The sequence below is a fragment of the Dunckerocampus dactyliophorus genome, chromosome 15 (genome assembly GCF_027744805.1).
Source record: "Dunckerocampus dactyliophorus isolate RoL2022-P2 chromosome 15, RoL_Ddac_1.1, whole genome shotgun sequence".
Taxonomy (NCBI): Eukaryota; Metazoa; Chordata; class Actinopteri; order Syngnathiformes; family Syngnathidae; genus Dunckerocampus; species Dunckerocampus dactyliophorus.
The window spans coordinates 14,557,441-14,573,433 of NC_072833.1; the positions used below are offsets into that span (position 1 = coordinate 14,557,441).

The 15,993-nt window shown below is 44.2% G+C and overlaps 1 protein-coding gene across 1 annotated transcript; it reads right to left on the minus strand.

The window, feature by feature from the left end:
* Positions 1–31: 31 nt before the first annotated feature.
* si:dkey-183c6.8 (protein O-GlcNAcase) lies at positions 32–15,893 on the minus strand. Its single transcript, XM_054753648.1, has 17 exons — positions 15,691–15,893; positions 14,670–14,721; positions 14,042–14,139; positions 13,856–13,986; positions 13,602–13,773; positions 13,421–13,519; positions 13,086–13,355; positions 8,339–8,425; positions 7,772–8,247; positions 7,533–7,707; positions 7,398–7,454; positions 7,239–7,324; positions 7,069–7,173; positions 6,915–7,006; positions 6,652–6,835; positions 1,585–1,744; positions 32–1,510 (listed from the first exon to the last, which is right to left on the minus strand). The coding sequence occupies exons 1-17, from the start codon at positions 15,722–15,724 to the stop codon at positions 1,374–1,376; spliced, it is 2,415 nt and encodes an 804-aa protein (XP_054609623.1). The 5' UTR covers positions 15,725–15,893; the 3' UTR covers positions 32–1,373.
* Positions 15,894–15,993: the final 100 nt, after the last annotated feature.

The following is a 15,993-nucleotide window of genomic DNA, read 5'->3' on the forward strand; positions in this document are numbered from 1 at the left end:
AGTATTAATAATACACAAGGACACTGCCAGGTTATTTTGGTTACATTTTATTAGTCAGTCAGTGAAAACATTGTTGAAATGACATGTGTTCACTGCACGTGTGTAAACTCAGTGAGAAAAACAGACACTGTTAACTATTATTTTTTTTCACAGTGGTCCAAGTTGCCTTTATTGATTATTTGTCAGAATACAGTATTTACCGCCATTATTCCCCATGTAGACATATTTTAAATGACTGTTCTAGTTATTTCTCTTCTTTTTTTTTTATTCCACATTGTTTCTCTTTTATCACAGACAGTGCTGATATGTGATGAGTTTGGTCATAAGAAACATACAAAAGTGCCTTTTCGTGTGTAATTGATTGATTGGTTGGTTGATTGATTGATTGAGCACAATTGTAGAAAAGAAGCAAAAGCAAGGTATAAATACAAAATACTCACACAACTGCTTTTCTCCTGCATGTGTTACAAGAAATGAACATTCTTAGTGTGTACTTTCAGTTGACGTGTGATGTGTGTTGTGCTTCTTGTGTATTTCTGTGTGTGTGTGTGTGTGTGTTAGTTTGCTTGCCTATTTGGGAACTTACTTCCGAAGAAAGGCAGAATGGCATCTCTCTTTTCTTATCACCTGTGATTGAATGATGTCAAATGAAGGTTTACTCACTTAAACCCGATGCAAACATTAGGTAGGTGTAGGTTTTAATGCACATGCACAAGCATTTGGAGTGTGTGACTTAACCATGATGGCTCTAACAGCGTTATGTGATTTTTGGGTTTTCTTTTCCCATGAATAGCGACACAATGTTTAGTTCTTCATGCATGTAAAAATTCATCTATACTAAGCAAACACTCCAAGAGCTAGCAAACAACATCCTATTGTTGTGGAGTGAGGAGAAGTCAAGTTCAGATGTTCAGGATGTACACCTTTACCTGGATATGTTGTACGGTAGATCTCCGATATTCTCTGGTTACCATCCAAGACCTCTCATAAATGGTGAAAAACCACAAATAATAGACACACCCATTAAATGTCAATTTATGACATTGTATATGCTTTCAGTTTTACACATTAAGAAACAATTGCAATTACAATTTAGGCAGGGAAAAAAGTCAGCGAATATGCAGGGTCGCAAATGCTAAACCGCAAATAGGCAGAGATCTATGGTAGAGTTTGAATTCAAGTCCAGATTGGTATGAACTTGAGAGACACCATAAGACTAACACATTCTCAGGGGTTTTACGTAAGTTACTGTTTCCTTTACACGTATTGTAAGTGCCTCGGTGTATCTACTGTACTGCATGCGTGCAAATTTCTTTACATGTTGCTGTGCGTGTTTGAATGTGTGCATGTGAGTGTGGGGGTGGGGTGCGTGCTCAGAGCAACCTGCCCATCACCACCCCTTCCCTGCTCCTGGCTTCCCCTCTGAGGATCTCCAGAAAGCCCAGTTTTGTCAAGAACTCCAGCCTCTGGCGGTCCGTCGGCTGCACCTCACAGAACACACCCTGCGAACCTGCATAAGAGAGAGGCCACCGAGGTAAGACAATATTGCGAATGTTTCTGGAAATAACACTCACTCATCCTCACCGTTGGCTTTGAGGGCCGTCAGGAGGGCGGCGAGGAGGGTGCGGCTGACACTGACATCAACCAGCTCGGGCAGTGCGTCCAAACGCAGCTGAGAGGGGAAATGATAGACGAGCGAATCCGGGTATTCTCCTTGGTCCTCCTCCATCAACTTGATCAAGTCCTGTGTGGAAAAGCAAGTACTGTAGGTACACACTCGAGTGACAGTTTCATTCAACATATGAGCTCATCGCAAAGATAACAATAGAATGGCAAAACACGAAAAAAATTACGGCCAAATGTCCGATGAAATACCACTTTTCTACAGAACTGTCGTAGAAAGCCTGCTTCTCTGTCCCCCTCCATCACATAGGCTTGTACTGTTCTGTAAACAAACCCCCACTCTGCTCTCTTCCTGGAGCTGCGGTGACGCAGTCCCTATGATTACCGTAATGAACGGTATATATTACAGGGAAGAGCATCCGGCTACAGCGGGAATGTTTAAGGTTTAACAAAAATTATTTTGTAACGTTTGGTAGGCCTGATCAAGGCTGAAATAACCCACTAGCCGTAGTTAACCCACGTCTGGGTTGGAACAATCATGTGTAAGCATAAGCGTTGGTACATAAGGCTGCCACGAAAGGCGAATAATGAGCTGAACTTTGACATACAGTATGTACTCTACATAAAAACGGAACTTAACTTTGTAACCCTTAAAGGAAAACTGCACTTTTCCTGGAATTTTGCCCACCAACCACAATCCTTATGTGAGGCATGAACACACGTTTTTCTCTTTTTTGTGTGTTCTAAAGGTATAAAAACACCTAAAAAGAGGCAGCTAAGAATGCGCGCATGCTAGCATCTACCTTCACCACACGCTCAGTCGCTAGTGCCCCACGCCACTACCGAAAGGTAACGCTACACATTGGAGCTGCCGCCACTGCTGCTGTGTTTTTGAGTTTGGAAAAGGCGTTCATTTCTCTGTTGCTATGTGAAATCAATGTACCCAGGAAGGAAGTTCTGGTCATGCTTAAGTGACCAAAATAAGGCAAAATACTGTGAGTATTACATGTTATCATGAATGTAGCTGTTACTACATGGTCACAGCATGTACATAAAACCATAAAACCTTGTTGGAGGTTTTTGGAGGTGTTTTAATAGCAGGTTTTCTAGGCAGAATAGGTGTGTCCCATTAGGTGCATTAATTACCTGCCTCTTTTGAGCTGTTTTTGTATCTTTAAAACATACAGAAAAGAGAGACGTGTGTTCATGTCTCACACAAGGATTGTGGATGATGGGCAAAATTCCAAAATAAGTGCAGTTTTCCTTTAACCCGCATTTTGGCCAATTTGAATGGTGTAATGAGTCACATTTGGCATGCAAGTTTTCCAGCCTGCTAGAACCATGTTTGCAGAGTGAAGGACATGTGCAGTGCCTTGCAAAGGTATTAATCCCTGTGTGATATTTCAGCCTTTTATTGCTTTTATAAATGAACTCATGGTCAATGTATTTGGCTTTTTTGACAAGAAATGTAAATCAATGCATAAGCATTCAACGTCTTCAGGTCAGTATCTAATAGAGGCACCTTTGGGTGCAATCGCAGCACTGAGTCTGTGTGGATATGTCTCAATCAGGCTGGCACATCTGGACGCAGCAATTTTTCCCTATTCTTTTTTACAAAACAGCTCAAGCTGTCAGTTTGCTCTGGGATCGGGTGTGAGCAGCTCTTTTCAAGTCTAGCCACAAATTCTCAATTGATTTGAGATCTAGGATTGACTCGGCCACTCTAGAACATTTACCATGTTGTCTTTGAACTAGTTTGGGGTCGTTGCTGGAAGATAAATCATCTCCCAAGGTGTAGTTGTCTTGGAGGTTGAAAGAAATTATGCCTTATGCCAGCACAGCTGATAACAGAAGAGAACATGATAATGTTGCTTCAGCAGAGCAACAGGTGGCCAACTTTGTACAATCAAAGGAGGTGGACGCAAATGTCAACAACATTGACACATGGACCCCACCACACCTGTCGTCTTCATAAAGCTCACCAACAGCAAAAACAAGTTGGCATTGCTGAAGCAGAGAAGCAAGCCGAAAGGGCCAAGCGTCTACATGAATGAACATCTGACAAAACCCAACCCTGACATCGGAAAGAAAGTAAGTTAAATGGAGGACATGAAGAAGCCAAAGTACTTGGTGTCAATTACTAGACAAATACTGAAAATGACACCGGTTGTCAACGATTCTGTTTGTTACTTTTATGGACAGAATTTCTAGGCGCAGCCAGGGCGTTGAGGGGTTCCGGTTTGGTGGCCGCAGGATTGGGTCTCTCCTTTTTGTAGATGATGTGGTCCTGCTGGCTTCATCAAGCCGTGACCTTCAACTCTCACTAGACGGGTTTGCATCCCGGCTGGGATGAGAATCAGCATCTCCAAGTCCATGGTTCTCACCCGGAGGAAGGTGGAGTGCCTTCTCCGGGGCAGGAGTGAGTGGAGGAGTTTAAGTAGTTCGGGGTATGGTTCACAAGTGAGGGAAGAATGGAACACGAGGTCGACAGGCAGATTGGTGCGGCATCTGCTGTGATGCGGACTCTGCATCGGTCCATTGTGGAGAATACGAAGCTGAGCCGAAAGGCAAAACTCTGAATTTACCGGTCGATCTACGTTCACCTATGGTCATGAGCTTTTGGGTAGTGACCGAAAGGACAGGATTGCGGGTACAAGCGTCCGAAATGAGTTAGGATGGCTGTTCTCTCGCTTAGAGATAAGGTAAGAAGCACTGTCATCCGGGAGAAACTTGGTGTAGAACAGCTGCAAATGCAGCGTCTCGAGCATCTGGTCAGGATGCCTCCCGGAAGCCTCCCTGGGGAGGTGTTCAGGGCACTTCCGACCAGTCGGAGGCCTTGGCGAAGACCCAGGACACGTTGGAGAGACTCTGTCTCTCAACTGGCCTGGGAACGCCTCGGTATCCCCCGGAATCTGGACAAAGTAGCTGGGAAGAGGGAAGTCTGGGCTTAGGCTGCTGCCTCCGCAACCCAATCTCGGATAAGCGTAAGAAGATGGATGGATGGAGGGATGGACATCATCTCAACTACAAGTAAATTAAACATACAACTCACAAAAACTCGATGCAGCAGGAAGTCAACAACAATCCCCAATAACAACTCACAACAATGATGCCAAATTCAACAATATTAAGTAACATGTTTTATTATATACAGAAATTACTTAAAAATTGTGTGATTCAGTCAAAATTTTTACTCCAGTATTGATATACTGTATTTATCCTCAATGCTTTTGATTTACTTGTTTTATTTAATGTCTCCACTTATTCTAATTTATTCCTATTTATTACTTTAAAAAATATTTCTATTTTTTAAACTTATTTTATCCTTATTTTTCAAGTTTTATTAATTTTTTTCTCTTAACACTGTGCAACGTTTATAGTGTCATTATTTCAACTCCCATTTGTTTCTTCATATTTTTTTTAACACCTTCCTTTCTTTTCACAAAGAAAGAAAACAAAATGTAAATGACAAAATGTAACCAAGTGAAATACTGTAAGTGGGTAGGGGTAGGATTTAACCAAATGTAACCATGTGATGTTCCTTAATACAACTTGTTATGCGTGTCTGAAACAAATAAACCATACCATACCATACCATTTATAAAAGCAATAAAAGGCTGAAATATCGACCTAAAAAAATCCTAATAAACACTGTATATGACATACTTTAGCAAGGCACTGTACAGTCTGCTTGCTATGACGCACAGCGTAGGCAGAGAGGATGAAGCCAAGTCCTCCACTGTCAGAAACTGTTTGGCTCTTTGCCTGACCACTCACTTCCTATTCCGCCTGCGTAACCCAATATGCACTCCGGATCAAAAAAAGACCAGTTGAAAAAAATGCAAGAATTTACATTTTGCACTGTTGGAACTTAAGGAGGTTTCTAAGTAGAGCTTCAAAATGCAAAAAGAAAAAATGGGAGTGACACAAAACATTTTCTGAGAAAGCAATGATGGCAAACGATCATTAAAGGTGAACTAGACTGTTCATCAGATGATCAAAAGTTTAAGACCACAGCCTTTAAAAGCCAAAATCTTGGGAAAAATGTAATTTTCTGTATTCACACTGTCATGATCTCTTGATGGCAAAGGCAAAAAAGCTTTCGTTGAGCTGCAGAAGCAAGGCAGCTCATGGCATGCCATTGCTGCTGAGGTTGGATGTAATAAAAGTTGAAAAGTCATTTTCAAATTCTTAAAAGATCCTGGAATAAAAAAGTCAAGTGGTAGACGCCAAAAAAATGTCACCAGCCCCTGAGCCGAAGGAGCCGAGGGTCCTGATGGCTTCCAACATTACTGACATTGACAAGGAGATCCCACCTGAGATGGTTTCCACACGGCACAGTGGAAGGGGCGCCATCATGATCTGGGGTGCTTTTTCCTTCAATGGAACAATGGAGCTGTGGTTGTGCAGGGGTGTCAAATCACATATGGAGATGTTGGAGATGTTGCAAAAGGCATCCCTCATGACTGAAGGCCCTCGCGTCTGTGTGGTAATGACTGGGTTTTTCAACAGGACAACGCTGCAGTTCACAATGCTCGCCTGACAAAGGGCTTCTTTCAGAGGAATAACCTCACTCTTTTGGACCATCCTGTGTGTTTACTTGATCTAAATACAATGGAGAACATTTGGGGATGGATGGCAAGGGAAGTTTAAAAATGGACATCAGTTCCAGACAGTGGATGCCCTCCATGAAGCCATCTTCACCACCTGGAGCAACATTCCCACTAGCCTCGTGAAAAAAATGGCATCAAGCATGCCCAAACAAATTTGTGAGAGGATGAACAAGAATGGTGCAGCTACTCATTACTGAGTCCTTTTTGAAAATGTTATTTCTATTTTAGGGGCTTTTGTTTTTTTTTAGCTATGCTTTGAAACTTTGATCAGCTGATGAACAGCCTATTTCACTTTAATGGTTGTTTGCAATAAATTGCAAATTCTTGCATTTTATTGCAAACAATTCTTGCATTTTTTTCAACTAGTCAAATTTTTGATTAGGTTTGTGTCTGCTCCTTTGTGACGTTTACACACCTGTGTGTTGGAGTGCCCCCCTTTGGGTGGGTACTTGTCCCTCATGGCAGGCAGCCAGCTGGCCTGACAGCGCTTGGCAAAAGAGCGCACATCCAAGATGCCCAAAATGCAACCGCACACGCCCAGCTCATCCTCCAGGATGAAGCTGTACTCGGGGCACAAGGCCAGGCAGGGTCCCAAACACCTGAAAATGAAGGAGGAGAAAACCTTGTGTTAAGATCCATTGATGGACTTTCATGCGAGCCCAATCATGTGACACACACCTGTCTCCTACCACATCGGGGTGAGAAGCACTAGACTCTGGGCCACACTGGGACCTCAGGTGAAGCTGACGCACCATCCGATACAACTCCACCTGTTTGAATACACACCACGTGGAAAAAGGAACTGGGAAAGGCCTCTTAATCATTAGCCTACCTTGTCCTTGCTATGGTAGGGCCGGATGTTGTAGAGACGTGAGGTGGGGAACAGAGGAGGAGGGTGCGTGAAGAGCTCACTGCTGCTGCCTACTGGGAGAAGCATCTGACAAGAAGACACAACCACATGAAATTATGGACAGATAGAAGACAAAGAAACATACAACAAACCTGCACTTCCCCAGACACGCCCCCTTTAAACGCCCATGGCTCCGCCTCCTCTCCCAGCACATCCCCTCCAGACGCCTTCCCGCACCCTGCCACACACAACTATGACCTGCAAGTCTGATGGATCCAACTTGATATGACAAGATCAAGATGATTACTCACAATGGAAGCAGTTCCTCCAGGAGGCCATGGTGGCGCTGTCATTCAACATTCGACCATCTGAGTGACAGGCGAGCATTATTATTATTGTTGTTTTATTTTCTTATTGATATTATTATCATTGTGCGTGTTCCTCACCCAGCCAGCACACAAAGGCCTTGGCCACAAGTGCCATGTTCCTTAGGTCCCATACGTACGGGTAAAGGTCATACAGTACTGCCCTGTTGGCCCCGCCCACCACACTACAGTGTAGCTGCGCTATGTCTTCACACAGAGACAGAAACCCGGCGGCCCTGCCCCGCCATTCGTCCACCTGCGGACACACTCATTGAGTCATGGAAGCTAAAAGGCCACACACAAATGGATTCTTCTCGTACCTTCTGTGGTAAACTTTTTTTACTGTTAGCGCTGACAAGGTGGCAGTTTGTTTTCAGCCAGGTGAGTTCCTGAAGAAGTTTCTGCGCTGATGGGCCATGCTCATGAGGAAGATAATGGAGACCAACCAGCAGCCGCACCTGGGACTCACTCAGTTGGCCCTTCCCACCACAGAGCCCACGACCCCGGGCCTTATGTCCACGGCCTCCCCCTGAAGGTGCTCCTTGCCTGGTTCCCAGGGCTTGTTGGATGGCTTGGCCTGGATGGTTCTGCCTCCACTTCTCGCCTTCATGAACCTCCCTCTCCCCTTTGGCCTTAGTAGGTGAGGGAGGTGGCGAGCTAGAGTTGAGGGGGAAGACGGGGAGTTTATCCACCACAGAGGTCCCTCTAAAGGTGGAGGTGGAGTCAGATCTGTCCGGGGGTTTGCATCGAGACGCCGCAACAGAACAGCGTTGATCTGTTCGTGCACTCTGCCTACCTAAGAAAGAATTTAAAGAAGTCATTTTATGAAGAGATAGGTCTTACAAGAATAAGATGATGCAAAAAGTTCATCTACAGTATTTATTTACCTGCTTGCAGAGGCTGGTTGAGTTCTTCCATCCAGTCATGGAGTGCAGCAGACAAAGCTCTGTCAGGACAATAATCTGGCTCCTGATCTGGAGGATGAAAAAATATGATGCTCCGTTTACAGAACAGCATTTTTCTTTATTAGATATAGCCTTTTTAACTCGAGGAGTCTTTGACCTCAAAAATCCAGTAAATGCAGGCTTATCATAATAGGTGATGCAGCATGATGCACAGACATTACCTTTCAACCCACACTGAAAGTGAAGACTTCAAACTGCCCACGGGTCTTTAAATAGTTGCAATTGCTCAAGTAAAACCAGATTTATGATCAATAATATTTGTCATGGTTGTGTCATTGTGTTGTCACGTTATTTCTCATTTATAAACGCTTTCAGTGCAGGAAGGCAGCTGCTTTAAAAGTGAAAGTCAACGGCCAATAAAACATGACATCACCTTACTATCTTGGAAAAAAGTCATCAATCAATCAAAGCATGAACAGCGGTTTGGTTGCAGGAGAGGGTGAAATGTGAGGCAACAGTTCCATCAAACCGCCAACTGGCACAACTGACACACATCATGGATTTGAAAGGCCAACACAGGCCTGACTTTTGCCTCTGGATGATCAAGAAGGTTATATTCAGCTTTCTTGAGGTAGACAAAAACATTTTTTTGAATGGGACACATTATTTGTTGTGTACATAGTTAACTGTAACTGCCTGAGGTCTTGCCTGACTTTGACGGTGAAAAATTGCTATAAAAAGTACAGTCAAACCTGTCTAAAGGGGCCACTAAAGGGAAACGGCAAAAGTGGCCACTATAGGCAGGTGGCCGTTATAGACAGGTTGGCGGCCATTTTGAATTTGTGCGCGCATACTAACCTGTCTGTGATTAGAAGCTTGTTGTGTTTGCAGATGCATATAATTATACTGTTACATGTTGACCAGTAGAGGGCACTGTGGGACTGCGGATAAAAGTTGTAAAGAACAACTAGGCTTGTTATTCTACACCACCCACAGAACAAAGCTGTGCTACTATATATACGGCAGAGTGTCATTACAGCTTTAGTTCATCAGAAAGTGACGGGAAGTGACGGCGCAAGCTAGGCTGAGTGCTAGCTGTGAGTGTCGAATGGCGCCCTCCGTGGCAGACGTCTCTGTTTCACTCTCCCGTTTTTTTTCTATTTTTTTGCTATTTCGTTGTTCATGTTGGACATTCAACGTGCTGCGTTGCATTGCGGCATAGAGACAACTTTTGTACATGACCTTTCGTTCAGCCTCTCGGACTGGCTTCTTTCTGCGTCGGGAGGACGCAGCAGCCTGCGGGCCTGGTGAGCTAAATGCCCAGGAGTGTCCGGGGCGGAGGCGAGGCAGGAGGGGCGGCCTGCGTGCTAGGCTAAAGGCTGTAGCGACTGGGCCACCGCTGCCAAGCCTGCTGCTGGCCAGCATCCGCGCTCTCGAAGACAGGATGGACGAGCTGAGAGCAAGGATTCTACGTGAGATCAGGGAGTGCTGTGTGTTCGCGGAGGCCTGGCTGGATGGAGGATTTACCGGACTCGGCGGTCTGGTTGGGGACATTTGCCGCTTGCCGGGGAGATCGGACTTTGGCGTATTGTGGACACAGAGCCTCGGGACTGTTCTCCCCAAATGTTACCAGCATGTAAGCTTTCCCACGAGGGCAAATAGCATCCTGTACCAAGTCTACAGCAAGATGAAAGGTGCTTTGAAGGCTCTTCCAAGTCCCCATTTTGGAAAAGCTAATGTCTCTTCTGTTGTTGTTGCTTAATTTGTTGTTATTACTTTATTACTTATTCATTTTCTTGTGTTTTTCTTTCTTTCTTTCTGCTGGGAGAATGAACAGAACAAGAATTTCATTGCATAGCAGAACTACCTGTTACTACTGTGCATATGACAATAAAACTCTTGAATCTTGAATCTTGAATCTCGAAAGAGTTGGGAAGTGTGTTTATGTTGGCGTGGATGTAAAGTCCTGCAGTGTTCTCCGCTGTTAATAAAGCGCATATAATAAAGTGCATCGGCGACGTGAGTCTCTCCTTCCCCACAACATGGGGCATTACAGTATTGACCAGTGCACATTGTCTCACACAGGAAATAAACGGTGTCACTGTCTGCAACAAGCTCCAAAGAAGACTGCTTTTTTTTCTGTCGAACAACTTGTTCTGTCGAACAGTTTGTGTGGATCTTGTGAATGATTGTGACTGAGCTAGGACTCAGTAATTAAAGTCTACACACGACGGCTTCATTGATTAAAAAAACGAAACTTTTTCGTGCATGAAGCTTCTGCTTGAGTCGGTATTTTGGCCGCTATATGCGGTCAGATATTGACCAAGGGATACAAAATGGGTGGCCGCTGGCCGCATTAGACTGGTGACTAGACAGGTAATTAGACAGGTGATTAGACAGGTTTTGTTTTTTTGTTTTTTTTTTCCTTGACGGGGAAGGACGTGTATGGCAGGAGCTCTGTTGATGATACTGGAAATTTTAACTATTTTGGTGCTTTCCTGACGACACTTCATGAACACAAGATCAGTGCTGCTTGCTGAATCCCCCAACTTTAACTTGGATAGTCAAGAGGTACAGATACAACTATCGATACCTGCTAGCAAGTCTAGCTAACTAGCGAACTGCTGAAGTTCAAAGAGGTTGCTTAGCAACAATGTCAAACACAAAGGAAAATGATTCTGGCTCTGAGTCAGGATACCTAAATATTCCAGGATACCTAGAGTGGAAAAATGCTACCAAAAAGTTCAACGAAACCTTCGCTAGTCACTTGGAGAGTAGAGAGATCACTCTACCACAAATAATGCGAGCAACTGAGAAGCTGCATTCAACTGCAGAGATACAGTCTGAAGAAAATAGAGCACAGAACAAGTATATCAAAAAACTAAGAAAAGAAGTCAAGAAGTTGCAAGATGAAACTGCAGACCTGAGCACTGCTCTTAAGGAGGTTAAATACCCTATGGAAGATATCAAGGCTCTGCAGGATGACATTAAGGTACTGCTGAATGACAATGCTGCCTTGCGCTCTGCTCTTCAGGAAGCGATAAACCGTAAAGAAAATACAGCATTTTGCAAGGATGTTAGGGTTCTGCAGGATGATATCAGGGCATTATTGGAAGATAATGCTGCCTTGCGCAGTGCTCTCAAGAAGGCTATAAACCATATGGAAGGCGCCTCAGGTACTGATCTTAAGGATGCTAAAGACCCCAGGGAAGAAAATAGAGCATTATGCAATGATATCAACATTCTACAGGATGATATCAAGGCACTATTGAAGGACAATGCTGACTTTCGCACCACCCTTGAGGAAGAGAAAGAAGCAAAGGAGAATATCAAGGAGCAAATTAAAAACTTCATTGACGAGATGGATCAGATGGCACGAATGAATGATGTGGTCCTCACAGGGCTCCAAATCACACCCAAGTCAAGAGATGTTCCTACAATAAAGCAACAGATTGCTAACTTCCTACAAGGAGGTGGGTGTCGATGTCAACAGTATTGACACTTGCGTCCCACTCCATGGCAGGAACAACACCACACCTGTCATCATTAAGTTCACCAACAGGGAATCCAAAACTGCACTGCTGAAACAGGGAAAGAAGCTAAGAGGCACCAACGTCTACATGAATGAGCATCTCACAAAACGCAATTCTGACATCTCCAAAAAAGCACAAGACCTGAGGAAGCAAGGAAAGATTCAAAACACTTGGAGCACTAACGGGAAAATCTACATCAAACTAAAAGAAGGTCCAGGAGTCGCAAGTGTGCTTGTTGTCCAAGACATCAGTGTTCTGGATACATATTAAAGACCATATGACTATGACAATAAGCATAATTGCAATAACCTTGACATAGTTAATAAAAGGAACTCTTGTATACAAACTCAGTGTCACTAGCAGTGCAAAACCAAAGAAGATGTGGATATCAACAGGAGAGGAAGGACAGGATAAATAGATAGGGAAAAGGAAAGGAAAAGGAGGAAAAAAGGGGGGAGAAAAAAAAAAACATTTTTTTTTTTTTTTAGCATTTGTGTACCTGTATACTGTATATGTGTATACTGTATATGTATATATGTGCGTACTTGTGTAGGTGCAGATGTAAGTGTATCTATATGTATGTGCGTGTTTGTATGTGTATGTACACACATGTATGTATTAGCAATTGATGGGCTACAAAAAGGGGATAGGATTAAATAAGCTCTGCTTCTTCCTACTCCTTTTCGGACATATGCATGTTCGAAATAAATTAAACCAAACCAAACTGCTATACACAGGAAGGGATTTTTCAGCGGCCGCTTTAGGCAGGTGGCCGTTATATACAGGTGGCTGCTAAGACAGGTTTGACTGTATTTCGTTTCATTTAACTTTGAAAAAACATGAGTTTTTGAATTATACATTTTATATGTGCATTCTTAGTTATAAAAAGGGTTCATTACAATTGTTAGACATTTTTACACAAGGAAAAATACTAATTTTCCCTTCTGGGATTTTAGGTTTCTGGAGGATTTTAGGGCCATACATGATGATACACGATGTCAAAATGAAAAAATAACTGTACAGTCACACACGTGATGATGTACTGAAATAAAGGAAACTAGCAAGATAAGCAGTTGTTATGGTGACATATAGGGGTAAACACAAAAGTACGTAAAAGCGCTAAAAACTACCCTGGACTCCAAAGGGTAACAGAAGTCGGTGCAAGCAAACATTTGGGAAATAAACTATGTCCTCACCTTTCCTCTCCTCACTCCCAGCTCTGTACCAGCTTGCGAGCGTGTGCAGAGGGATGTAGTTGGCCTCAAACTCACAGTTGGGGTTGAGGAGGAGGCCCCTCAGGCGGTCCCTGAGCTGAGGCTCGCGTCCCTTGAACGGACCCAGAAAGAGGCGTCTGGAGTCATAGTCATTGGCGTGCAAGTTGTCCCAAATGAGTGGTGGACGCTGGAGTATGGACTCCACATCTGCCAGGCAGTCCAAAGACAGTTTCCTGGAGATGACCTTACTCCCTGTGGGACCCAGACGGGGTATGAAAGTGTGGGATAGATGGCAATGTGAACAACAAGCACCTCACCTGTCCATATGACTGTGATGTTGGGAAGCAGGTCCTCGCCAATGGTCTGCATGTAAGGAGACTTCAACACACTGGGGGAACACAGAGAAGCGCAGTACTCTAAAAAGGGAGGGGGTAAATTATTAGTTTTCATCTCTAAATAGACAATTAAAGGTTTGACACGGTTGTCCATGGCACACACCGGTCGGGCAGAAAAGGAAGACAGGTGGCTCCCCCAAGAAGCGATAAATCTCATTGGTTACGGTGACCTGAGCGTGTGCGAAGGAAGAGAAGGCCTCGCTGTCGGCCTGGCACAAAGAGTGATCGATGTCATCAAACAAGATGGCAAATGCCCGGCAGCCGAGATCAGAGACCTGCAGGCAGGGAGAAGACACAGCTGCTGGAGACAGAGCGTGCGACGCTGCAATGTGGTGAGACTTGTGGGGCGCTTCCTACTTGTCTCAGCTTGCGTTTAAGAAGCGTCAGATCACAGGCGGACGAGAAGACAATGTCCTGACCAGGAGAGAGGGCGTAAACGAACCCGAGGCCTCTTGAATGGGCCTCCGAAATCAGAGTACGCAACTGACCTGAGAGGAGAGGATTGTTGGTGACTGAACACATGGATGAATGGGACACTCTTACCTTCCTCCTCAGGTGAATAGACTTCTCTCCACAGCAGCCTGTGTTTTAGGTCATCTTTTGGGCCGTACAAGTAGGTGTTCAAACCCCAGTTCTGCATCCTAGCAAAGCGAACAAACTTAGTCAGGCACTGTATTGATCTCGAGGATAATTTACCGGAAATTACCTCCTGAATTATAAATAGCATGGTACTAGGAGTAAACGGATATGTGCATGAGGAAAATGTTCACACCATCAACTTATTTCTTTCTCGTCTGCTGTAGGTAGATGCTGCTTCCTGGACAGATGGTATGTACATGAACAACAATACCGCTCACACACACAAACACACGCACGCACGCTGTGCAGCCATGCCCACTCTGCCAAAGTTATGCAACACTGAACACTCGCGCCTTAAAAGAGTGGATCTATAAATAACGACAATGGCCACATACGGGGCTGCTGCTACACCAACACATCGAAGAAGTGAAGTCCTGCATGCTAAAATATTTGATTACGCACTGTTTGTGAGGAGAACAGTAGCTTGTGTCCAAACATACATTCAGGGGTGCTGTCCTATGGCACCTTGCAATTGTTTGTCTGGACTGTGCATGGAAAAATCTAGCAAAACACACAATGGTGGCACACTTACCAATGGAAGAGAACTTTCCTCTGGTCCATTGACCATGGTCTCCCGTAAAAACCTGGAGAAAGAAAATGAAATATAATAAATGATGATAAATGCCATAGAGACAAATATTATTTAACGTATGCTATCAGCATACCACCTTAGCTTATTTGCTATCACAATTCATCCCTAAAGTGGTACAAGTAAGTCAAAGTTAGAACCTCTGTGGTGTTCACCAGAGCCTGTCCTCTCATCTCGTGGTTGTCAGAGGCATAATTCAAAGCTCCATAATGTCTGCTATTTTTAGAAATGGGAGCATCTCCAGTGTCCCCCTCCTCCCTTTGTGGTGTCTGAATATGTGTGTGAGATGTACATCAGACATACAGTACTGTTAATATTACTCTGCTCCGGTTCAGGCCGACAGGGAGTGTGGCTTTTTGATGTAAGCATCCTGCAGAGTGCTCCCCGCCAAGACTAATTACCACACCACAGAGGAGAGGGTATTACTAGTAGTAACTGAAAAATGACCCACAGCTTTTAATTCAAAGTTTGCATTGATTACTGTTAGTTGTTTAGCATTTTGCATTCTGTCACAATTTCCTCAGTCGCTGGCCACAACATTAGGTACACCTGCATTATACTGGGAGCTATTTTTACATTTGTGTTCTGCCACTCCCATCTTACCCACAGTAATAAACATTATTTATTATAATAATGGCTGGAGCTCATCAGGTGTACCTAATGAAGTGGCTGGAGAGTGTCATCTCATCAGCATCCCAAACATCATCGCATTCCTAACATCAGCACCCTTCCTTCCATCACATTCATGGCTTGCAATGCCTTTCCTTGCCTGAGCGGACTGGAAGTGCTGCCTTCATGCATGGCCGCTCTTCAGCCAACAAACACCTTCTTCACATTCAAGGCTGCAAGGAAGCTACAGTACATGCCCACACAAAATGTAGGTCAAACGGATGGAGAAGGCGGAGAGGGAATGAGAGCGAAGTGGGGAAAATGAGAGGATGTGACAGGTGAAGGATTCTTTTACCTTCCACCACCCCACAAAGAAAGTGCTTCTCCATCCTGCCTCCCTTCCAGGGTCCAGTCGGCCGCAAACCAACCAGGGAAGCTGCGATGCTCTCCCGCCGTCTTTGAGGCTAATTTGTGGCTGAATGCTTCATGCTTCTTCCTCCGCTCGCCGCCTCCTCCTCTTCCCTCATCCTCCTCTTCACTGTGCTGCTCTCAATACTGGACCTCACTGTGCTGCCTTTACGTGCACAACAGAAGCTCGTTATTTCCAGCATCTTGACCTAATTGCTATATTTGCGTTTCCGACCGCAATAATCATAGA